Genomic DNA, 25,234 nt, shown 5'->3' with positions numbered 1-25,234 from the left:
ACCTCGTAAGTTGGATAGCTTGTGCCCAATCCATTTGTACATTATATGCAATAAAATATGTTTCAATCAAACACCCCGTTTGAAGCGCCCCCTTTTTTCTTTCTTTTTTCCTTTTCTTTTTATAGGATATGATACCATATTAAAGTGCCTATATCCAATTAAGGTTCAGGCACGTCTCTTCTGGGCACAGTCTCTGACTTTGTCACTGACTGGGTCTGGGACAGAACTGGGGAGGGGGGAGTGTTGTCAATGGGCAGAATTTGCAATATTTCTTTTTTTAATTTATCATCCACAATTATATGCAACCCTAAATTGTCCTGAAAATGCGTCTTTGCATATCTCTATTTCAAAAAGTCTCGAGAAGCATGCCCCCGAGTCACCCTACTAATCTCGCGCCCTTAGGGGGCTCAGCTCATTAGAAATCAGCTCTACTTTTATCTAACTCTAGACAAGTAGATAAGACAAGAAGACAAGACAAGAATGTATGACACTCGGGCCGTTGCACAGCGACATGGGAGGACTATATACATATACATTTGGGTTTTTTACACACCCGTTGGTGAGAACATCATTGGTTATTTTTGATAACACATACTTGTTTACAGATGTACCTGTGTTAACAATTTCAAGACATACGACTGGCTGGTTCTAGGTCAGGACCAGGTCACCAATGCCGTACATCCAATGGGAAAAAACCCAGCACGATCGAAATCGATTACACTGTGACGTACAGTTAACCTGACACTTATTTGTCTGTGACGTGTAAGTCAGCTACAAAAGCAAAGGCTGTAAATAACTTTAGTCGAAATATATATTAAACTTGGTTTGAGGATATACAAGAAATAAAATAATACATTCGTGTCCGTTAGATACCATTTATTTTACAACTCGTTGTTTAAAAATGTATCTAAGTCGCTTTCGCTCGTTAGATACCTTTTCAAACAACTCGTTGTAAGATAAATGGTATCAAACGGCCACTGATGTGTTGTTCTCTATATAACATTCACGTAGCGGGTTTCCTCTCTAAGACTGTAAAAATTAGTAGTCACATGACCCTCTTGGTATTGTTATATTTTTCACAGAATATATTTTGACATAGAAATTGTATTGAACTGCGTGGACAAATTAAATGGTGGCGTGCAACCTATAGGCTACAAAGACACATTTCTGCTAAAACAACAAACAGAAGAGAACAATTTAATTACCAAGCGTGTATCCTTTTTCCCTGTTTGGTTAAATATCAAAATTGCCCCAGTAATTGTTCTGTCCCAGGTTGGACTACTGGCATCCGGTGGCCGAACCTGGGATAGACATGCTCGAAACCTTCGTGGTATAGGAGCATGTAAATATTTTATTGATTGATTGACCAAGCGTGTTGGTTAAAGTTTGTTTGTTTTGTGTAACGACACCACTAGAGCACATTTATTTATTAATCATCGGCTATTAGATGTCAAACATTTGGTAATTTTGACATAGTCTTAGAAATGAAACCCGCTATATTTTTCCATTAGTAGCAAGGGATCTTTTATATTCATCACACCACAGACAGGACAGCACATACCACGGCCAATGACATACCAGTTGTGGTGAACTGGCTGGAATAGAAATAGCCCGATGGGCTAACCGACGAGGATCGATCCCAGACCGACCGCGCATCAAGCGGGTGCTTTACCACTGGGCTACGTTCCGCCCCTCATTTCTGCTAAAATGACAAACATAAAAAGAACAATTTAATTAACAAGCGTGATGGATTAACAGACATACAGTTGGGAAGAAGCGGATATTGTTTGAACTGTCACGTGATCTGATTATTCTGACAAATGGCGTTGACGTTTGATAAAAATCAACATGAATAAACCGGCAAAATGCATCCAGAAAACCCCCCACAAAACACGAACCCTAATTCATTAATTTCTTGATTAATTAACGCGAAGATCTCATCTCCACATCACAAATTATAATAGAGCTGTATCTTTGGACCCAACGATCTTTTATTCTGTCGCCAAACAAAATGGCGACTTTGTTTTCTTTTCGTGAACAAACGTATCTGACTTGATTGACAGGTGTCTGCTCAGGCCATCTGTACACTCGCCGTATAATGACACGGTTCAATAAACACTGTCAACTATAATGATAAAATGAAAAGCAATTTAATATGTCTTTGGTCCAGCAAATGTGTTAGTACTGGGGTTGTTAATAGTCATAATTAAAATAGATACATAGGCGTTTGAAGCGAGGTGGATAACAGAAGGCAACCCAGCTCCCCACCACAAACACACACATACACCGCCTTAGCCGTACTCTGCCGTTCGAGAGTTAGACGGACGTTTGGAAAATTATGATCGCTCTCTCAACCAAACGTCCGTTTACAGTGCCGTAACTAAGCTAGGATTTTTTTTTTTTTTTTTTTTTTTTTTTTTGCGGGGGGGAGGGGGGATGGGGGAGGTGGCAGATGAATTATTTGAACGAAGGAACATGGAAGGCGCAAGACACTAGTGGGGTCCGGGGGCATGTCTCCTGGGGGAAATTTAATCTAGAGGTCCTGAAATACCATTTTGCAGCCATTTCAATGAGGTTACATTCCTCAAAACGCCAATATCAATAACCAGTAATTTTCTATTATTTTTACCAGATTTTATTTATTCTTCCCCCTCCCTCCCCCGCAAGCTACTCTCATGGTCTAGCTCTTGAACGACAGACTACTCGGGCTACCCACTCCTCCCTCCAACTCTGAAGATTACTAATGCGAATTGGCAATCTGATTAAAATTAGCTCTACTGGTCTACATTATAATCTTCGCATATAGGTATTGTTAGTGTTACTTTTTCAGGCCCAGTTACAATGTTCACTTCACAGGTAAGCACGCTGTAACTGACACCTGTTAATTGTGTTTTTCTTGTTAATCGCCTTGTTCTTTCCTACGTGGTATTAGTACTTTGGCAAATACACTACGTAGCCTGTAACTGTTTTATTAGTAACAACATTCGAATCTAAATCTAATTTACGTCGGGTGGGAGCCGGTATTGGGCTGTCTGTCCAGGACTGTGAGTTACTTATTAGTGGTTAGTGGAAGAGAAGATGGTGTAGTGGTCTTACATCTACCCTTCGAGTTGTTAAAACTCGCTCTGGGTGGGAGCCGGTATTGGGCTGCGAACCCTGTACCTACCAGTCTTATATCCGATGGTTTAACACACCACGACACCACCGATACCGATGAATTAATATATTGCTCCCCGTTTCATTCCCCAGTTGCTAAGCAACAATCGACGCCTATGATCTCCTAACACCAGACCCCCAAAAAACAAATATTCTAGATGGCTGGTCAGTTGATAAGGGTGTCGGACACTAACTGGACAGATCAAACAGAGGGTCAGCTGGCTCATTAACATACACCCGGTGTGTGTGTTTTGGCGACAAGTTAATTAGCAGATATCTGATATGTGTTTTGACCTCGAATCACAGTCAGCTGGTAAGCTGTCCACAGCTGTAGGTGGGAGTAAACCGGGTGTAGATATACATTAATTTTGTAGCCTGGCTTTGATGATTTTCCCAGGGTGGAACCAAATTTAATTACGCTGGTGCCGAATTATATCGGGTATACATATACCAGACCAGACGAAAATATACGGGGTGTTTTTTTTTTTCTTTTGAGGGGTGTTGGGGGGTGTTGTGTTGGTTTGGGGGGTGGGGGGGGGGGGGGGGGGGGGGGGGGTTCTTTCTTCTTTTTTTCTTCTTTTTTTTTGGGGGGGGGGGGGGGCGCTTTTTCAACTGTATAAATAACGATAAAAATCTCCCTCCACTAGAGATTTTACTACCCTCCCCTTCAGATATCATTTGTGCCGGCACTAATAGTCTCTCTTTGATATTTGTTTCAAGGGCGGTGCTAAAGTGGTTCCAAAGTAGTCTTCCAAATTCAAACTCCACCATAATGTCAAGAGGTGCAAACGACTTTGCTATTTTTACAACAATTATTAAATTTGGTAATAAAACCTGCACATTAATCGATAGCACATTATAATCTTCGCATATAGGTATTGTTAGTGTTACTTTTTTCAGGCCCAGTTACAATGTTCACTTCACAGGTAAGCACGCTGTAACTGACACCTGTTAATTGTGTTTTTCTTGTTAATCGCCTTGTTCTTTCCTACGTGGTATTAGTACTTTGGCAAATACACTACGTAGCCTGTAACTGTTTTATTAGTAACAACATTCGAATCTAAATCTAATTTACGTCGATTGACTTTTATTCATTTCAACTTATTTTTGTGCTTATATCCATATTAAAGTTCAAGCACGCTGTCCTGGGCACATACCTCAGCTAGTTGGGCTGCCTGTCCAGGATAGTGGGTTAGATTTTAGTTGGTTAGTGAGAGAGAAGAGGGTGTAGTGACCTTACACCTTACCCATTGAGCTCTTCAGAACTCGCTCTGGGTTGGAACCGGTACAGGGCTGCGAACCCTGTACCTACCAGCCTGTAGTCCGATGGCTTAACCACTGCGCCACCGAATCCGGCGACTGCCTTGTTATTTCCTACGTGGTATTAGTACTTTGGCAAATACACAACGTAGCCTGTTTTATTAGTAACAACATTCGAATCTAAATCTACTTTACGTCGATTGACTTTTAAATAAAATAGTAGTGTATTTGTTCGCTTCAAATACAAGTGTACTATTTTGTAAAGTCTAATTTCCATTAGTAGCAAGGAATCTTTTATATGCATCATTCCACAGACATGATAGCACATACCACGGCCTTTGATATACCAGTCGTAGTGCACTGGCTGGAACGAGAAATAGCCCAATTGGCCCACCGACCGGGATCGATCCTAAACCGACTGCGCATCAAGAAAAATATTATTATATATATATATATATATAGAGAGAGAGAGAGAGAGAGAGAGAGAGAGAGAGAGAGAGAGAGAGAGAGAGAGAGAGAGAGGGAGAGAGGGAGAGAGAAAGAGAGAGCGGGGGGGGGGGGGGGGGTTATTACCAGAGTGTTTTTCGATATCGTCAATATCATATATTAGGAATAAAAATTGTAAAATGCGAGCCTTCCTAATATATACTCTTCAAAAAAAGAAACGCAAAAGGGTACAAATGGGTTATAACTCCGATTTTATGTTTCCTACCGGTTCATGCTTTGTGAATATAAGGTCATTGCATGTCCCAAACACATTCCCACAGTTACATTCGATAAAACGCAGCTACTGTACAATAAAGTTCCAAAATGTGAATATTCGCAAAAACGCAGCCACGTGCAAACCATGTCACCACTGCACGTGCGTTGTCTGCACGTGCAACATGAACACCGACAGTATAAAAGTGCAGGGTGTTCGCTTGCCTGGCCTCCAGGACATGCCACGTCTCAGTGAACCGCAGAGAAACAATGCCATCGGCCGACTAGACGCAGGCGAATCCAGAACGGCCGTTGCCAGGGCATTCCATGTGTCCCTAAGCACCATCTCCAGACTGTGGGACCGTTACCAGCAACATGGATCAACACGTGACCTCCCTAGATCCGGTCGACCACGGGTCACTACCCCCGGGCAGGACCGCTACATCCGGGTACGCCACCTTCGGGAACGATTGACTACTGCCACCTCCACAGCCGCAGCAATACCAGGTTTGCGCAGGATATCCGACAAGACCGTACGGAACCGCCTACGTGAGGTAGGAATTCGTGCCAGACGTCCAGTTCGAGGTGTCATCTTAACACCACAACACCGTCGACTCCGACTGCAGTGGTGCCAGATTCATCGACAATGGCCTCTACTGCGATGGAGACAGGTGTGGTTCAGTGACGAGTCCCGATTTCTGCTCCGACGTCATGATGGAAGATGTCGCGTGTATAGGCGTCGTGGTGAACGTTATGCGGCAAACTGCGTGCAGGAAGTGGACAGATTCGGCGGGGGTAGTATCATGGTGTGGGCAGCCATCTCACACACTGGCAGAACTGACCTGGTCCACGTGCAGGGCAACCTGAATGCACAGGGCTACATTGACCAGATCCTCCGGCCATACATCGTTCCAGTAATGGCCAACGCCAACGCAGTGTTCCAACATGACAACGCCAGGCCTCACACAGCACGTCTCACAACGGCTTTCCTACAGAACAACAACATTAATGTCCTTCCTTGGCCATCGATATCACCGGATTTGAACCCAATTGAGCATCTATGGGACGAGTTGGACCGACGCCTCCGACAGCGACAACCACAGCCCCAGACCCTGCCCGAGCTGGCAGCAGCCTTGCAGGCCGAGTGGGCCACCATCCCCCGGGACGTCATCCGTACTCTGGTTGCTTCAATGGGCAGGCGGTGCCAGGCAGTTGTCAACACACGCGGAGGCCACACCCGGTATTGACTCCAGATGACTTTGACCTTGGTGGTGTGTCCTATCACTTACTCACAATGGACTAGAGTGAATTGTGAACAATCCTGCAACATTTGGTAATTATCGGACTCACCATTCAATAATTAAATCAATTCTCCAAATGTTACGACAATGTGGTTTTGCGTTTCTTCTTCTGAAGAGTATATATGATATTGACGATACCGAAACAAACAAGGGTAATAATCTCTTTATCATATACTGTACACGCAACTTTAATTTCAGTCCGCTCATACTAGATATTCAAATGACGTAAGAATATGTGGCGCGGTGTCTTTTTTAATGAAAATGACGTCAAACTGGAATGACGTCATTTTGGATGTCCTTACATCAAAATAAACTAGTGCATAACGTTTTCTTGTTTTCTGAATGCTGGACAGCTTTCAGTGTAAAATTGCTATTGAAATGTTTTTATTTGATGACTATGAATGCATACGTCAATTATGGAGTGTCACCCTAGTACCTCGATTAATTTACATCTAATTTGCAAAGTTATCAAATTCTTAAAGTACGTATATATACTTATTTATTTATTTATTTATTTATTTATTATACGTTTTCATGTTAAAATGAGTTTGGAAAATAGACTGTAAAAATCGGCTTAAAATGCCTACATGACATAGAAAAATTTAATACTAAAATAAGCTAATTTAATTAAGAACAAAATTAACATCCGCGTTTCTTTCTTCTGTTGCTCAGTATAGTATATTATCATTATATTATTCTACAATATCTTATTATTGGAAGGTGGGAAAAGCCAAATGCTGTATTACTTGAAGACCGAGTATGTTATAACTTGTCATGTCGGTCATAGGGTTTACGTGCACATTCAGAACAAGCTGTTGTAGTGCACGCCTGTCGTGGGCACAAGAGCCGGCCTTGTCCGGCTCCTCCGTCCATGACAGGAAAGGTGGGGGGAGGGGAGAGGATGGATAGCCTGCACTGGCAGTTGCAAGGGAGCACCAGCAACCCGATCAAGTCGATAGCAGGCGGATGGGGGTGGTGGGGATGCTATGGAATTTTGAATGGAGCGATTAATAACAAAGAGAAAGGGTGCGCAATTTTGATTGAGGAAATTTGGCGCAATTTTTGAACGGTCGGTCGAAAGGTAAAATGGCAGAGGTAATATAGGTTTTGATTATTGCGAATCGAGAGTAGCTCGTTAATTAGACCTCTACGATGCTGTGGTGTCTCCCTAGGTTGTCCATAGGGCCCTTAGAAAGGGCCTGACCGCTTATGTTATGTTATAACTGAAGACGAATACCATTTTATACTTATCTGTCCTGGTTATAATACCATTCGTAAAAGATATACTGATGGAAAGAAATAAGGGAACATCAAATTGTAGACCAAATTTAATTCACTACTGGCGTAGTAATGTTTGTATTTCATACCAAGTTGTAATGTGGGACTGAATGTCTGTAGTGTTGACTGTGCTGCCTATATGTTCCCAGTCAACTTCTGACAATATCAATTGTGTTTTGATGCAGTCATTATTTCTTGTTGCTACCTGTGTGCTCCTTTATTTCTTTCCATCAGTATATATTCCTGAACTTTATACAAGAAATCCTAGTACGTTTACATAATTTTATTCAATTATGTAACAATCAAAGTGTTCAGTTATCGAGGAAACACAGAAATATATATTATATAATTAATTTAATGATTCTGCAGCATTGCTCATGTATAATATTAATATTATCTGTGTGTATCCACATCATATCTAAATTAGTTAATTGTGTTTTATTACACGCCAGTGTAAGATATTGCTCATGTCGTAACAACCACTCAATATCTACATGTAACTAGTGTAATACTGGCGTGACGTGAGCGTGACGTAGATCACTTGCTGACCCAATTCTTAGAAAAATAACCTGTAGCAGGTCCCGACATCTGCTTACTTCTGCATTTCGGCTTGTTTGCAGTTGGTTTGTAATAAATAAAATACTAAACTAGCTGGCCTATCATACCATTTTTATGACACTCGTGAACAGTGTTAGTATCATACTCGCTTTCGCTCGTCAGATACCAAAACTGTTCACTCATTTCATAAAAATGGTATGATAGGCAAGCTCGTTTAGTATTCTATATATATTAATTAGCTTATCATATTATTATTATGACATTGTTAGCATATATAAAATGAATATACACTTCCTGTTTTATAATGTATATACTAAATGTCATTTTCTTATGTTCAAGGGTCAATTGGCCTAATGCAATAAAAGAATGTATATAATCTCCTGTAAAGCCCATCTTGTCAGAGTAAAATATTGTTATTGTATGTTCCTCATATGTCATTGCGTAACGGCTTGGGCGTAATAAAGTTCTGTTCTGTTCTGTTCTGTCAACTACCTCAATTACCGTACATTAATTAATTAGTGTCACGGGCTACCTCTTTCCGCGTGCCCAGGTTATTACAGTTAACAACCCAACAGTGTAAATAATTGCATTCCGACGCTGAAACGTGAGGCGACAAAACCGTAGTTAAATGGTATCGAGCTTCGCGTAATTACTAACTAGTACTCTGACATTCTGGCAAATACATTAATACCAATTTACTACCGCGTGTCAGTTGACAGTTATGTGTTATACTTAATTGACAAGTTAAGTAAAAACACATGACTTAAACATGTTTGACACTACTCCTGAAAATCTTACAGAATTTTATTTTTACAATTTTATTTCATTTTAATTTGATTTTTTGTTTATATTAAGCGAACGAAAGCAATACAATAAAAATTAAAGTTTGTTTTGTTTAACGACACCACTAGAGCACATTGGTTTATTTATCATTGGCTACCTAACAATTTGTAATTTTGATAGTTTTAGATGTAACCCACTACATTTTTTTTATTAGTAGCAAGTGATCTTTCATATGCACTACCCACAGACATGATAGCACATACCACGGCCTTTGACATGCCCATCATGGTGCACTGGCTGGAACGAAGGTTTGTTTTGTTTAACGACACCACTAGAGCACGTTGATTTATTCATCATCGGCTATTGGATGTCAAAAATATGTTCATTTTGACAGTCATAGAGAGGAAACCCGCTACATGTTTCCATTAGTAGCAAAGGATCTTTTATAATATGCACCATCCGACAGACAGGATGGCACATACCACGGTCTTTGATATACCCGTCGTGGTGCACTGGCTGGAACGAGAAATAGCCCAATGGGCTCGTCATCCTAGACCGACCGCACATCAGGCACTAAGCTACATCCCCCCCCCCCCCCAGAAGACAAATTACTGAAGCGAATATACCTCCCTATATTCACAAACATCCCGTCCCAGAAGACAAATTACTGAAGCGAATATGCCTCCCTATATTCACAAACATCCCGTCCCAGAAGACAAATTACTGAAGCGAATATACCTCCCTATATTCACAAACATCCCGTCCCAGAAGACAAATTACTGAAGCGAATATACCTCCCTATATTCACAAACATCCCCCCCCCCCAGAAGACAAATTACTGAAGCGAATATACCTCCTTATATTCACAAACATCCCGTCCCAGAAGACAAATTACTGAAGCGAATATACCTCCCTATATTCACAAACACACACCCCCCCCCCCAGAAGACAAATTACTGAAGCGAATATACCTCCCTATATTCACAAACATCCCCCCCCCCAGAAGACAAATTACTGAAGCGAATATACCTCCCTATATTCACAACCATCCCCCCACCCCAGAAGACAAATTACTGAAGCGAATATACCTCCCTATATTCACAAACATCCTCCCGCCCCAGAAGACAAATTACTGAAGCGAATATACCTCCCTATATTCACAAAATCCCCCCCCCCCCCCAGAAGACAAATTACTGAAGCGAATATACCTCCCTATATTCACAAACATCCCGTCCCAGAAGACAAATTACTGAAGCGAATATACCTCCCTATATTCACAAACATCCCCCCTCAAAAAAAAAATAAAAAAAAATAAGAATAATAATAATAAATAAATAAATAAATAAATAAAATAAAAAATAAAATAAAATAAATAAATAAATTAAATAAATAAATAAAATAAATGAATAAACAAGTAATAGAAAGAAAAGAAAGAAAGTATTTTATTAATGTATCACAATAATATACAATACAGTTTTATTTTATCTAAAATACACAAGGCCGTTTTAACAATTTCTAATCGTTCTGATCACTTCTCTTTCGATCTGCACTGCAGGCTGCCTTCTTTGTACTTACCACGATTTCGCACGTCGCATGGATGTGTTTGCGCCGATTACAGTGCTAAATACAAAGCTAAATTGCGTAAATACAACAACAATGGAAGTCGCCATCTTAACATAGAAGTGGATACATACACGGTGGCCGTGTAATATAGGCTAGGCTAATGAGGGCTGGCTATTTAGACGGCCGTAGTAATATGGGGTGGGGTGGGGGGGGAGCACAGTGCACGGCTACTATACCCCTTCTAAACTTCTATGCTAAACAAGGGTTACATCTGGCAAAACTACACCGTTTCACTTTCGCCATAATTCGTAATCGGCCGATACGCTTTCGTCATGTTTCGTAATCAGACGAAGTGTTCCGAACGGGATCGTATTAAACCATTAAACGCACCGTTTACTACCTTCTGACCTTTGACCCTCCACCCGAATGACAAAATTATGGCTTCTTTATGGTGCATGTCGTGTGTATTGATATGATTAAAATTGGAGTTTATAAACATATCAAGTATCAAAGGCTGGTTATGGTCCAGTGACTTTTTATTGCTTTCTAAATGTATCGTTATTATCAGTGTTTACTATTTAACGCACATTTCGGTAGTGTGTGTGGCGCGACGTATGCGCATTAATATGCGTAAGAATAGAAAGGACCATCGGCGTACAGGCTCCCATTTTTATAGGGGGCCAGGATGGTTTTTGTCAGAAATAAACAAAAATGCCCGAATCTGGATAGCAACATTTATTCATATTCAGGCCCGTAGGACGGATTTTCCAGGGGGGGGGGGGGGGGGGGGGGGGGCTCACTTTTATGGTTGTTCTATTGTCAGGTTTCCGTATTGGCATTATAATACATTTTAAAGTCCCGAAATAAAAACTGGCCTCACATTAGCATTACTGCCAGGTTTTCTCGCTCTAGCGACTAAAAGACCGTGGTATGTGCCATTCTGCCTCTGGAATCGTGCATGTAAAAGATCCCTTGCTACTAATGGAAAAAATGTAGCGGGTTTCCTCACATTTTGCGCGAATATCTGTATGATTTTTGCCCAGATTTGAGGTTTTGCCCTTTTCATGTACGCTTATAAAAAGGACCCAAAATAATTTTATTGTAATCGGTGGAACAAAAATCGGTAAAATATTTCTTGTTTGTTTTTGTTTTTGTTGTTGATGTTTGTTTTGTCTATTTGTTGGGGGTGGGGTGTTAGGGTTTTTTGTGGTTTGTTTGGTGTTTTTGTTGATTTGCTGATGTTGCTTTTGTTTTTATTATTATTAATTTTGTTTGCATTTAAATGCTACACCCATTACTATTAATACTACAGCAACAACTACAACTATTACATTTACTACTACCACCACGATTATTATTACTACTAAAACAAACACTATTACAATTACTACTACTACAATTCCTACAGCTCTCTCTCTCTCTCTCTCTCTCTCTCTCTCTCTCTCTCTCTCTCCTCTCTCTCTCTCTCTCTCTCTCTCTCTCTCCTATCATCTCTCTGTCTCGCTGTCTACTACTACCATTCCTACAGTTTCTCTCTCTCTCTCTCTCTCTCTCTCTCTCTCTCTCTGTCATACACTCACACTGTGACAAAAGTCGTAACACTAAATGCTCAGTTTCAAGTTTGTGTTGTTTAACGACACCACTAGAGCACACTGATTTATTATTCATCGGCTATTGGATGTGAAACATTTGGTAATTTTATATATAGTCTAAAAAAGGAAACCCGCTACTTTTTTCCCATCAGTAGGAAGGGATCTTTTATATGCACCATCCTATAGACAAGATAGCACATACCACGGCCTTTAATATACCAGTCACGGTGCACTGGCTGGAACGATAAATAATCCAATGGCCCCACCGACGGGAAACGATCCTACCACTAGGCTACGTCTCGCCCCCTAAATGTTCAGATACAAACGTATTAGGATATATCTGTGCATGGAATAATTTTTTTGCTAAACTATCTAAAAGAACAAAAACAAGGCATAAATTCGTTTTATAAAAATTCTTGAATCTACAACCCTTGAAGTTGCCATTTCCAGGTGCGGATCTAGGCGGACGGAGAGGGGTGCGCGTCCCCCCTTCGCCATTGTGAATAAATAACTACATAAATAAATAAACAAACAAAAGCCTTTTCAAACATCTCTTACCGTGTGTGGTGACCCCCATCCCGCCCCACCCCCACCTTTCATGAAGACATGGATCCGCGCCTGATTTTCAATGGGTTGTCATAATCAGTTTTTTAGTCCCACCCGCACCCCCATTACATAGTTTTCAAACAACACCATCGTGGTATCAATCTAACACGACCGGCCTCGTTGGCGTCGTGGCAGGCCATCGGTCTACAGGCTGGTAGGTACTGGGTTCGGATCCCAGTCGAGGCATGGAATTTTTAATCCAGATACCGACTCCAAACCCTGAGTGAGTGCTCCGCAAGGCTCAATGGGTAGGTGTAAACCACTTGCACCGACCAGTTATCCATAACTGGTTCAACAAAGGCTATGGTTTGTGCTATCCTGCCTGTGGGAAGCGCAAATAAAAGATCCCTTGCTGCCTGTCGTAAAAGAGTAGCCTATGTGGCGACAGCGGGTTTCCTCTAAAAAAATATGTGTGGTCCTTAACCATATGTCTGACGCCATATAACCGTAAATAAAATGTGTTGGGTGCGTCGTTAAATAAAACACTTCTTTCTTTCTTTCAATCTAACACAATCTAGTGTTCCGCCGTCCCACCTAATACAATGTACTACAATTCCTGAGGCATTGTGAAATGTACACCAGCCCTTTTGAAGTAGTATCATAGCCAACAGATCACACTACGGTTAAAATCGCCCCGACGTGTCACCTCGTCACAGCTACCAAAGAAAAGAATGGTTTCCAAACTGCTTATTCGGGTGTAGACGGGTAGATTAAACAGCAATCAAAAAGCGTGACCCCATTATAGCGAAACCCAGAGCGCTACAGAAACAGATAAAAATAGGCACATTATTAAACCCATGACAATTAAAATATAGCATGCGTTAAAACGCTTTTGTATCGGGGGTTTTCTGTGTTATTCATCGATGGCTAAATTAATAATGAACTGATTTGCATTGCAGAATAAAGATACTAACGCATTACACGCCTACAGAAACAGTCGTAACGCTTGGCAGCAACAAACAAAAAAAAAGGAGAAGAAAAAACTTCACAGTGCTAGCATAAACAAAACACTATCATCGGCGGTTTGGCTTTCCGCTGGAGGGGAAAAGAATAGCCGGTCGATCTTCGTAGCCAATCACGTGTGAGGATATTGGTTCATTCTCATTTCCCTTAGGTTGTCTCAGTGTGGTGTCAAGATCCCCAAAACGAGCGTACGCTTTGTTACTATAGACGTTGATGGAATTTGGGGTGTCTGGAAACCGACCAAAACTGCCTGTCTATTTCAGAACTCGTATCACAAAGACGGCCATATTTTGGGACGAGACTTTCTAAGCTGGAAGCGACAAACGGAGTATTTTAGCAATCACGATGAATCCGTGCAGGTGATCTAGCAGAACAATTTATTATCTACTAGTTATTTCAAACGTCCGCCGCCGCGTCAAGCAGGCAGACATTTTTCTTTTATTGTTTTCAAAATGGCGGGGCTGAAGATTTGGCGAGAACTGTTTTTCGCGAGTGTTTTGCTCTGTTGTGTGTTCCGAGAAGGCGGCCGTGTTTTCTGTCAGCACGCTAAAACGCGGATCACTGATCACGCTGCGCTGGCGCATCACGGAAAATGCGAAGCGATTACTATTCCGCTTTGCAAAGACATCCAGTATAACGAAACCATCATGCCGAATTTGCTTAATCACCAAAAACAAGACGATGCGGGGTTGGAAGTGCATCAGTTCTTTCCACTGGTTAAAGTTCAGTGTAGCAGTCAGTTGAAATTCTTTTTGTGCACAATGTACGTTCCCGTGTGTACGGTTTTGGAAGACGCTATCCCGCCGTGTCGATCGCTCTGCATCCAGGCTAGGAACGGATGCGAGAGTCTGATGAACAAGTTTGGATTTCAGTGGCCGGATAGTTTGGAGTGTGAGAAATTCCCAATAAAAGGTTTGTGTGTGGGAGAAAATAACACGGAACCGGCGGAAACTACCCAGAAGACACCAATGAGACCGGGACACGGTTTCAAGCCCCAACGCCCGGGAGTGATGGATCAAGGAAGTCACTGGGACATCAACAACCTGATCCCGGGTTTCAACTACAGCCACACCAACGTCTACAACAGCAAGGTTTACGGCTTCCACTGCCCCGACGAGCTGAAGGTACCGAAGGGATTCGACTACCGCCTCAAGGTCGGGAAGCAGTTGGAACGGGATTGCGGGGCTCCCTGCTACAATATGTTTTTCAACCACGACAAACGCGTCTTCGCTCGGTGGTGGATCGGGATTTGGTCGTGTATCTGTCTCGCGTCTACCCTTTTCACCGTCCTGACTTTCCTCATAGACATGCAGCGATTCCGGTACCCGGAGAGGCCGATAATTTTCCTGTCTGGATGTTACTTCATGGTTGCTTTGGCTTACGTCGTAGGGTTTGCTCTCAAGGACAAAGTTTCCTGCAATGAACCGTTCGATCCCCCAACCAAAGGATTGATGAAGACTATGGAACCGATAATCACCCAGGGAACCAAGAAGGAAGGCTGCACCATCCTCTTCATGATGCTCTACTTCTTCAGCATGGCCAGCTCCATCTGGTGGGTGATTCTCACACTAACGTGGTTCCTCGCAGCAGGTATGAAGTGGGGTCACGAAGCCATTGAGGCGAATTCTCAATACTTCCATCTCGCCTCGTGGGCTGTCCCCGCCATCAAGACCATCGCGATCCTGGCCATGGGGCAGGTCGATGGGGATGTTCTCAGCGGGGTCTGTTTCACGGGAATCTTCGATGTCGACGCTCTCCGGGGTTTCGTGTTGGCCCCCCTCGTCGTGTATCTCATCATCGGGACATCCTTCCTGCTGGCCGGTTTCGTTTCCTTGTTCCGCATCCGTACCATCATGAAGAGCGATGGGACGAAGACGGACAAACTAGAAAAACTGATGGTCCGGATCGGCATTTTCTCCGTTCTGTACACGGTGCCGGCGACCATCGTTATAGCGTGTTACTTCTACGAACAATCGTTTCGAGGCCAGTGGATTATCACGTGGCACGAGACGCTGTGTAAGAACAACTACATCATGACATGTCCACACCCGGACACCGTAAAGACCAAACCGTGGCCAGACTTCAACGTGTTTATGATCAAATACCTCATGACTGTCATCGTCGGAATCACATCCGGAGTGTGGATCTGGACTGGAAAGACCTTCCTGTCGTGGAAACAGTTTTACTGCAGGATTTTCTCGCATCGCCAGAACGAAAGTGTTGTGTGAAAGAAATGTACATATACATACATAAAAACTGCAAAAGGAAATGTTTTTATAAGTTCTGAAAATTAGTCCTATGGGTTGGAAATCGGAAAGGGGGGGTTGAGGAATGTGGGTACTGCCATCCATACACACCCAACTGATGAAGAATGTATCTGAAAAATGAGATCTAGGGGTCAGAAATCAAAAGGGGTGAAAACAGGTGGGTACTGCCATCCATCCATACACGTCCAACTGATGATGAATATGCAGTGGTGCTTCCCCCCCACCCCACCCCGTCCATCAAAGGAGAAAGAATGCATAGCTGGCATCTTGGGGTGCCTATGTGATTTTTGGATTTTCTGTCTATTTTAATCTCAAGACGTCCACAAGAACCAACAGATGGATTAACTACGTGTTCTTGCAAAGGATCATGGGACTAAGAGCATGAAAACTAGGAAAGAAGTTCCATAACGGTGGAATTGACGACGAGGAATTAGAACCACACATGGTGTTGAGGTATTGTGTGTGAGTGGAATTGGCATTGTTGCTATGGTTACCAGTGGTATCTCGGTAGCATCTATACACTAAAATAGGTTTGTGTGCTAAAAAAATAAATAATAATTTGTGATACCCATGTCTTGCTGGATGTGTTTGCAGGTTCAAAATGGTGCCATTCTGTGAAATATGACCATTATTTTGTGAAATCTACAACACTGTTTATTTCCTGAAATGTATGACACTTTTTATTTTGTGAAATGTACAACACTGTATATAAAACAACAATATGAAATGTGTTTACACTGGATTTTTTTTTCTTTTTTTTTTTTCTGTGTAATTTGGAGTATTTATTATTCCGTTCAGCCCTTGAGCTGGGCAAACAATGATAGAAGACAAAAACACGTGTTTTGAACAAATAAACAGTATTTATGATTTTAATATGTTGCCATAGAAACAAACCAAAGTTTTTAAACTTGCCTACTCGAAGCTGTGATCACGGTATTTTGGTTATGGCTGGACTTCCCTTGCAACTTGTACTGTTTTAAATGGCCAATTTAGATCCCTTTTTTTTTTTTTTGCTTTTTTTTTTTTTTTTTAGTTCCACATTCCCAGGCTTTATGCCAAAAATTAATTTGTGGGTACATAGTAATAAAAACAAAACCAAAACCGACCATAAGTCCCCTTCCCCCCCCCCCCCCCCCCAAACTAGGTGGTTATTGGTTTAAATGTTTGAAATTGGTCACTGCATCTCGTGTACAATGATATATTTCAAACAGGATTTCCACGACTAACTCTGCTACTCGCCAAATTTGCCAACTGCTTATTTTAAACACAACTGATGAATTTTATTTTAATTTGTCAAAAAAATTGCATGTAATAATTGGTATAATTTATTTTCTTGAAAATATTTGTGGGTTTCTGTTATATTTGGCATGTAATAGATAATTTGGCAAAACTTTCTACATTGTCCGAGCTAGCCCTGATTTCTCTTACTATCAACTGTTTTTGAAAAATCCACTTATTTCAAAGATTTTAGGCAGTGTTTCTGCCAGAAAGAAATTTTTAGGTATGGTGCTATGTTATTGAATGCAACCACAGTCAACAGTGGGTATGGAGGGTTAGGCTTAAGAAAATCATACAGTAATGATAAGTCATTAATTTTGTCAAAATGTTAACTAAAAAAAAAAAAAAAAAAAAATTGGGTATGGTGCCATACCCATTTTACCCTCTGGCAGAAACCCTGTTAGGGTACATAATTTTACCCTATATACCCTCAGGCACAAACCCTGATTCCTGTTACTAGTATTATGTGCACTCTTAACAGTACTTGAATGTCTATTTACTCTGTGAGAATAAACACTAAGAATACAGTACATGAACCAACAAGAAAGTCAACTGAACATGAGTGGTTAGCTAGATGGTTTCCAGTCTGTAGCATTCTGTGTGCGACTAGAATAAAGTCTAAACGTGGCAGAATGAATGAACAATAAAATGTTGTTCCAAGATTTCCTGGGTAATCCTGGGAACAGTATTTCAAAATTGTAGGTAACAGGAAGTTGTTTTGGGTTGGGGGGTTTTACTAGGTAACTGATTATGTTAAAATGTATTAGCAATGTTTGAAATAAGCAGTTAATCATTTGTCTTAACAATTGAAAATCTGCTCAGACAAATAAAATGTACCGTGGTGGTTGTCCAGTGGACAAGTAAAAACTGTTCAATGAAGTTTCCTTTTGAGCAATGAAAAAAATTGTCCTTGTACTTGATTTAAAAACCCCCATTTATTTGGACAAGTGAAAATATTGTTGGATATGTAAATTTCTAGATGTATTTGTCCTGTGGACTGGTGGAACATTCTGCTTATTTCTATCACTGATTAGTTTTGGTAAGCTGTAGGTTAACTAATACAGACATCAGCTGTTACCGATTTGAATACAGCGAATTGGGAAACATTTTGTTTCCAAAATCATGATTAGCAGTATTTCTATAGTCCTTCTCACAGGAAATATCTTTTCTCATACTATGGAATTTACTACAAGTAATTTATTTCTGAGCCGATTCGTTTTTGAAATTGCGCACAAAAGTAGGGCTTTTTAATTTGTTCATTAGCAAAACACTTGCTTTTCTTCTTACTTGAAACCAAACTGATTTTTTTTTTTTTTAAACTTGGTAGGAGTATGAAATGTACTAGTCCGTTGCAAATTGATTAGCAACAACTGTTTGATGTTTTAGACTTGGGTGACGATATCTAAAACTTGCTTAGTGAATCGCGATGCAAAACCAAACAAAATGTTTCCTTTGAATAGAAAAGCCCTTGAAAAATTCCATTTTATGCATGAACATCGGTGAACAGAATAGTGGTTCACGTGAAATGTTGCCTTTTAATGGTGTTCATTTGGGGGTAATTACCAGCTTTTAACAAACCAACCATGTGTAGTTGGGTGACTGTATTGTTGGATTGTGTACTGTATTCCAATCCACGTAAATGAGGTCAGGGTCTATAAACAACTGAAAAACACAAATACATTATATACGATGCAATACGTGAACAAATGCTAGTTGCAAATTAAATACATATACATATATATATATATATATATATATATCGTTCAATTTACATTTTGCTATAGGTCCATTACTCGTAAATGTTGCTATTCAATAGCCAATTAATCTTCTCTAGTGGTGATGTTAAAAAAAAACAGATTTTTATTTTTTAGCTGTTCAAATGGCTTTTTATTTATAATTTTAGGTATTTGAAAAATCCCCACAAAACAGATTTTTACTAATTTTTACTAATTTTAGTGAGTTGTGATACATCAAACGGGACTATTTTTACTATTTCACGAGTGGCTTTGATTAGTGTATAAATTTCTCACTTGACTTTTTAGGTACCATACAACTGGATTTTATCTCAAATTGATTTTATTGACATTTGTTTAGGTATTTTGAATAATTTTAATAGATGCCAAATGTAATTGTTAAATATCCATATATTAGTCAATTCTGGTACACAACTATTAGTGTGTTGTATTTTTGGCTTTCAAAGTTTATAACAAGATTAATAGCCATTAAGGATAAAACTAAATTATTGCACTACTAGCAGATCAGCTTTGCAACAGCTTTTTAAAGGGGCAATGTTGAATATTGTCATGAATTTCAACGACAGTTATTAATAGAAAGTATGGCAGTTCTCAACAAATATTTCTTTGCTCTAAATGAAATCAATGTATTGGTAAGGCCTAAAAAACGTGTTTCAGGGAACATGCCAAAAAAAATTCAGGTGTGGGAGATCAGCTCTTTTTGACATTCACTCTTATAGTTCCACTAAACATTGTATGCCTAGTTTTGCACATAAACGTAAATCTACGACCAAATCACAATTCTTATCACTGCTATAGTACAACAAATATAGTTAGTACACATATTTTATTTCCATTCATCCTAAAATGCTCCATCTTCCATAATGATGTACTTTTCTTCATGAAATAGATGCCAAACACTTGTCAACTATGCCCTGTATAGTTGTTAATTGCAGATGTAACCTTACAATGTTTTGCAAAATTGGCCCCAGAATTTTTTTATGCAGCTTTTTCACCAGACCTTCATATTAATAATTCGAATAATAGGGACAGCACGTTTTCATAGATAGTTGTGTACTAGGAAACAATTGTTTTTGGTTCTTTTATGTTTAATCATTCAGGAAATTGGGGGAACAAATATTTAAGAGAATCGAGAAAGACAAAATTATGTCTGGAAAGAAATAACTTTGGGTGGGGTTTTTTAAGAGCTAGTGGTATTAAAACAAATGGTATATTTTATTTTCACTTGCTTCGAGACAAGATGTCATAATGGGTTTTTAAGAGACAGAAGTATATATACCCTTCTCTCTGGTTATTTACCTCTTGGTTGTTCTAGTTTAATTCCATACACATCTAATAGCCGGTGATTAATAAATCAATGTGCTCTATTGCAGGGTTCGAAACAACCTGTGGCCAGATAGACAAATGTGACCACTGTCACTTTTGGGCAACTTAAATTTAAAAAAATCATGGCATTAGTCACCCAAATAATATGTGGGCAATATTCTTTAGAGCTATAACATATGAGCCACTATTAATATTATTATTCCACATTAAAATCTTGCCCGTGGTTCGCATACCATAATTTGCCAACATCCATTATTAATAATATATTTTGGGCCACCATATTTTTTGGCGAGTTTCGAGCCCTGCTAGTGGTGTGTGGAACAAAAATAAACTTTAAATTTAAATCCATAATGCTCTATAATACATACCTCCCCAGGACTAGTTCTGGCATTCGCCAATTGTGAATTTCAAAAACAATTGGCAAATTGTATTTTCATTTGGCAAAATAATTTCATGTAATAATGTATATAATTTGTTACAAAATAACTGGGTTTCTGCTATTTCTGAAGTTTACAGACATGATTATTTTCCGTTATAAAACAGATTTCCACTTTTTAAAAATATTCCATTACCAATTTTTATTTTCCACTTGTTATAATTTTTAACAAGTGGCCATATCTCAGTCTGCATTAACATCGCTATGTTTGAGTAAAATCAGTTGGGTTTTTTTTGGGAAGGATGCACAATCAGGTCTGAGTTTAATAGATAAAATGGCAAAAAAAATTCTGCTGACTCAAAGCTAGTGCTGCTCCCCATACTATTTTATTAGCAGGACATTTTATTTGGCCTGCTGTTTAAAAAAATAAATAACAGTAGGCCATGTTATACTTTCTACTGCAATCCCTGAATAAGTCCGGAATGACATACACTACATTATAAATGTATTTTCAGGGGTGCACAAATGAAAAATATCTTGACTACTCTGCCTGACCAGTACCTGTGGGGGAAAACAAAGGTCTGCCTGAAATTTCTACTAAGACTTGAAAATTATTTAACTGTGTGAACATCTCCTGCAATTGCCCACAGCAGTCGACAATGCCATTGATATTTAAAATTTCTATGACACTTTTTTTTTGTCTTAGATTTTTTCCAGTTTTTGTTTTGGGATTTAACTCGGGTGGTTAACAACTGATCAACGGTCATGGTATGTGCTTTCCTGTCTGTGGAAAAGTGCATATAAAAGATCCCTTGCTGCATTAAGAAACATGTAGCAGCTTTCCCTGATGACCAAGTCAGAATTACCAAATGACTGACATTCAATAGCCAATTATTAATTAATCAATGTGCTCTAGTGGTGTCATTAAACGAAACAAAGTTTATTCAGTTGGGTTTTTTCAATGGCATGTTTTTTGCCGTAGACATTTGTTATGTGTTGGGATAAACATTAAGTATACAACTTACATGACAATATAAAATTCTTAGTGCATCTTTTGTTCTCTTAAAATTAATACTAATTTAAAATAAATAAAATGTGTTTCCAGGAACCCGCCTGCTCCATCTGATTTTTTTCTGGCACATTCCCAGAAACATACAATTTTTTTGATTTTATAAAATACAAAGCAAAATAACCACACTAAAAATAAATGCTTTATTTGCTTAGTCATGGTGGTTATATTACTTGCTTATCTGTTAGAATATTTACTTGCATTTGGCGAGCTGGTTAGTTTGTACTTTCAGCAGCTAATAATTTTCTTTGGTTAAATATAGATCTAAATTTTTAATGTTTTACTAGTTGTAGAAAATCAAACAACACTTTACTTTCTACTGAATATTTATATATATATATATGTAAACTTATTAAGAGGTAATATTCTTCTACAATAAAACCTCTGTACACCAGAATTGTCTCAAAATTAAATGTTTTTCCGTGGTCTCTTTTTAAATATCTACAGATCACAACCTATTTAAACTGGATACCCTTCTACCTGAATTGTCTACTTGGTCTCTTGGATGTCCATTTTTAGAGGTTTCACTGAATAACCATTGAAAAGATCAGCAGGTTGAATCAACCTTTGAAATTCAAAACAGCAAAGGGCAGTGCTGTCGCAGAAAGCTGTTGCAGAATTGATTGGCTACAGCAGTTTTATTATTATTGGGAATTTATTTTATTGTACAAAATCGCCTTTGCAAGACGGAACTAAATTTAAATGGGTCGAATATTGGAAATGCAGACCCAGTATTAATTTTTAAATATAGTACAATGGAATTCAGTATTGGCTGTTCAGTAAACACCATCAAAATGTGCTGGATTTTATGAAAGAAAATGTTTTAATCTTTCTGTGCTATGAAAGTACATATAGGTGATTAATGTATAACAAGGTGATTAATGTATAACAAGGTGATTAATGTATAACAAGAAAAATATCACTAATATTGCTTTCTGGTGAGAGCTAGATCTGAGTCAGCAGAAAATTTTGCTTAATTAGCTTTTAAAAAAAAAGAAGAGCAAAACACAGTTTTTATTTTTCAAAAATATATCCATCATTACAATTTTTGTTCATAAATTTTATAACTGGCTACAGGCCAGATAATTTATTTTTTAAATCGTTACAAATTTTTTTCTCATGAATTTCATAATTGGCAAGAGGAAGGGTTACAATCCAGCTATTTTATTTTTTAAATATTAATACTGAGTTACATTTTAATAACACTATTTGTATTTTCAGGTGCAAAGTAGCACAATTTTTTTATTATTATTTGTTTAATTTGGGAAATTTTAATTCAGTGTGAAATATTTTAGGCTATATGCAGCTTTGTCAGTGTTCAAAATAACTACCTTTCAAACAGTCCATGATTTCGATCTAGCCAATGAAATAAAAATTTACTTAGCATACCCCCGCCCACTCCTCCACTCACAGATGTAAAAATGCAGGACATTTTTCAAGAAAAGGATGTATGTATGTTTATGATACAGCAGGAGTCGAAATTGGCAGACATTCCTGCTGGATATTTGGTCCAGTGAGCTGCAAATTCTGCTGGCAAGAATCTAAATCTGCTGAACCAAATATGGTTGACTCAAAGTAATCTGTGAATATAAACTTAAAATAATTGATGGGCCGTACCGTAGTGATGTTAACCAGCAAAAACTGATCGGGACAGCATTATTTCAAGCCCTGTACAGGCTATTCACACCATCCAAACCCTACCCTCACCCAGTGCTGTCTTATTTTTAGCAGGTCGTATTTTACTTCCAATTTCGAACCCTGATCTTGCATTATACTTCTGTTAGTATCATTTGTGCTTTCAATTTCATGTTGTAATTCATTGAAATATGATTTCATTTGAGATGTTAAGTACATATACAGTAGTATCTGTAAGACCAAACCAAAAAATACTTGTTTTCCATTATGGTAGGGGGAAAATAGGATAGGTAGGCAAGATTATTTTTATATATGGAAAATAGATCACCACGGTATCAGTGATTGTTTGATAAGCTTTAAAAAAAAATAATGATAAAAAATAAATAAGATAGTTTGCTGTATAAAAATAAGGATCAAGTAACTGAAAACAGCCGAATTTATAGAGCCTGTTTATATCTTAAACACTTGTAATTATATACATTTACAATGCTTAAACACTTGTAATTATATACATTTACAATGCTTAAACACTTGTAATTATATACATTTACAATGCTTAAACACTTACATTTAAGAAAAACAGGCTTTGTAAAAGTGTCCCACAATTCTGTTATGTTAAGCCTGATAGGATATTATGTTACTTACACATAATTTATCATTTTTAAAGGCACTGGACCTATTTTACAAGGTGATATAAAATATTGTGGCTTTTTTTTAAAACTATTTATGCTGCAGACACTACTACCTAGGCCTAAAATAAATTTGGGTTTCTGGGAAATACTGGACATTTTGTAGTTACAGGGTGGGAGTGGGGGTGGGGGGGGGGGGGGGGGTAGCTACATGTACACATACAAGTGTTACATAAATACATGTATATGTACCCTTTTCACCTAATTTTTTATAATTATTTTTTATTAATAAATCAGCACTAAAATGGGTCGTCACGTTTTTCTAGGTACGGTCTGCTTCCTAGAAACACTTTTTCTCTCTTTTTTTTATTATATTATAGACCCTCGGTCACTAAAATTGTTCATTTAGTCCTTTTGCGTAGTATTTTCACGCAAGATAGAATACTGATAGATACGGAAATAAGTTTTTGTAGTTACTACGGTAATGGCAATTATTCATATGACCCTGTTTTATGTGTCCACTTTCCCTGCTTACCACGCCCTTTTTTATGTTGTTAGGATCATATTTCTATGATTTTGTATAAAGTTTATGTACACATCTGGAACATACATGTATGGAATGGGAGAACAAATATATAGGAAACGTTCACACAAGCCATTTCATCTACAGTTAGTGAAGGTCACAAGAATTATTATTAACTGTTGTGTTTCATTGCAGGTAATTTATATACATTTTATGAACTTGTCAATTTTTTTTTTTTTTTTTATAAATAAAATTTGAAATACAAATTTAGTTAGGTTGTGTGTTTTAAGAGATTGTTGTTAATACATTTTTTAAAGTATATTGAAAAATAGAAAAGGAATTTTTTTGTTGTAATATTGAAATGTTTCAGTAGCAGGGCTCGAACTTGACGACAACACCGACAACAATTGCTATTATTGAGATATAAATTGCAGTAGGTAAAGAGCATAACTGACAGCACTTTTATGCCATCGTGAAGAGAATTTAACATTTGAAATATGTCTTTAATACAATAAAATTCAGCCAGTGCACCATGATTGGTACATCAACGGTCGTGGTATGTGCTATCCTGTCTATGGGATGGTGCATATAAAAGATCCCTTGCTGCTAATGGAAGGA

General features: G+C 38.7%; 1 protein-coding gene across 1 annotated transcript; it reads left to right on the top strand.

Moving 5' to 3' along the window:
• The first annotated feature begins 14,006 nt into the window (after positions 1–14,006).
• On the top strand, positions 14,007–24,882 carry LOC121387062 (frizzled-2-like). The gene has a single exon (XM_041518071.1). It carries the CDS (start codon positions 14,212–14,214, stop codon positions 15,985–15,987), a length of 1,776 nt encoding a protein of 591 aa, XP_041374005.1. The 5' UTR covers positions 14,007–14,211; the 3' UTR covers positions 15,988–24,882.
• Positions 24,883–25,234: the final 352 nt, after the last annotated feature.

This window comes from Gigantopelta aegis, chromosome 13, assembly GCF_016097555.1.
Source record: "Gigantopelta aegis isolate Gae_Host chromosome 13, Gae_host_genome, whole genome shotgun sequence".
Taxonomy (NCBI): domain Eukaryota; kingdom Metazoa; phylum Mollusca; class Gastropoda; order Neomphalida; family Peltospiridae; genus Gigantopelta; species Gigantopelta aegis.
Note: the sequence above shows the minus strand (reverse complement) of the source record. Positions and strands in the feature narration are given on the sequence as shown.

Coding starts and splice junctions, on each gene's coding strand:
- LOC121387062 (XM_041518071.1), top strand. CDS start 14,212: ATGGCGGGGCTGAAGATTTGGCGAGAACTGTTTTTCGCGAGTGTTTTG.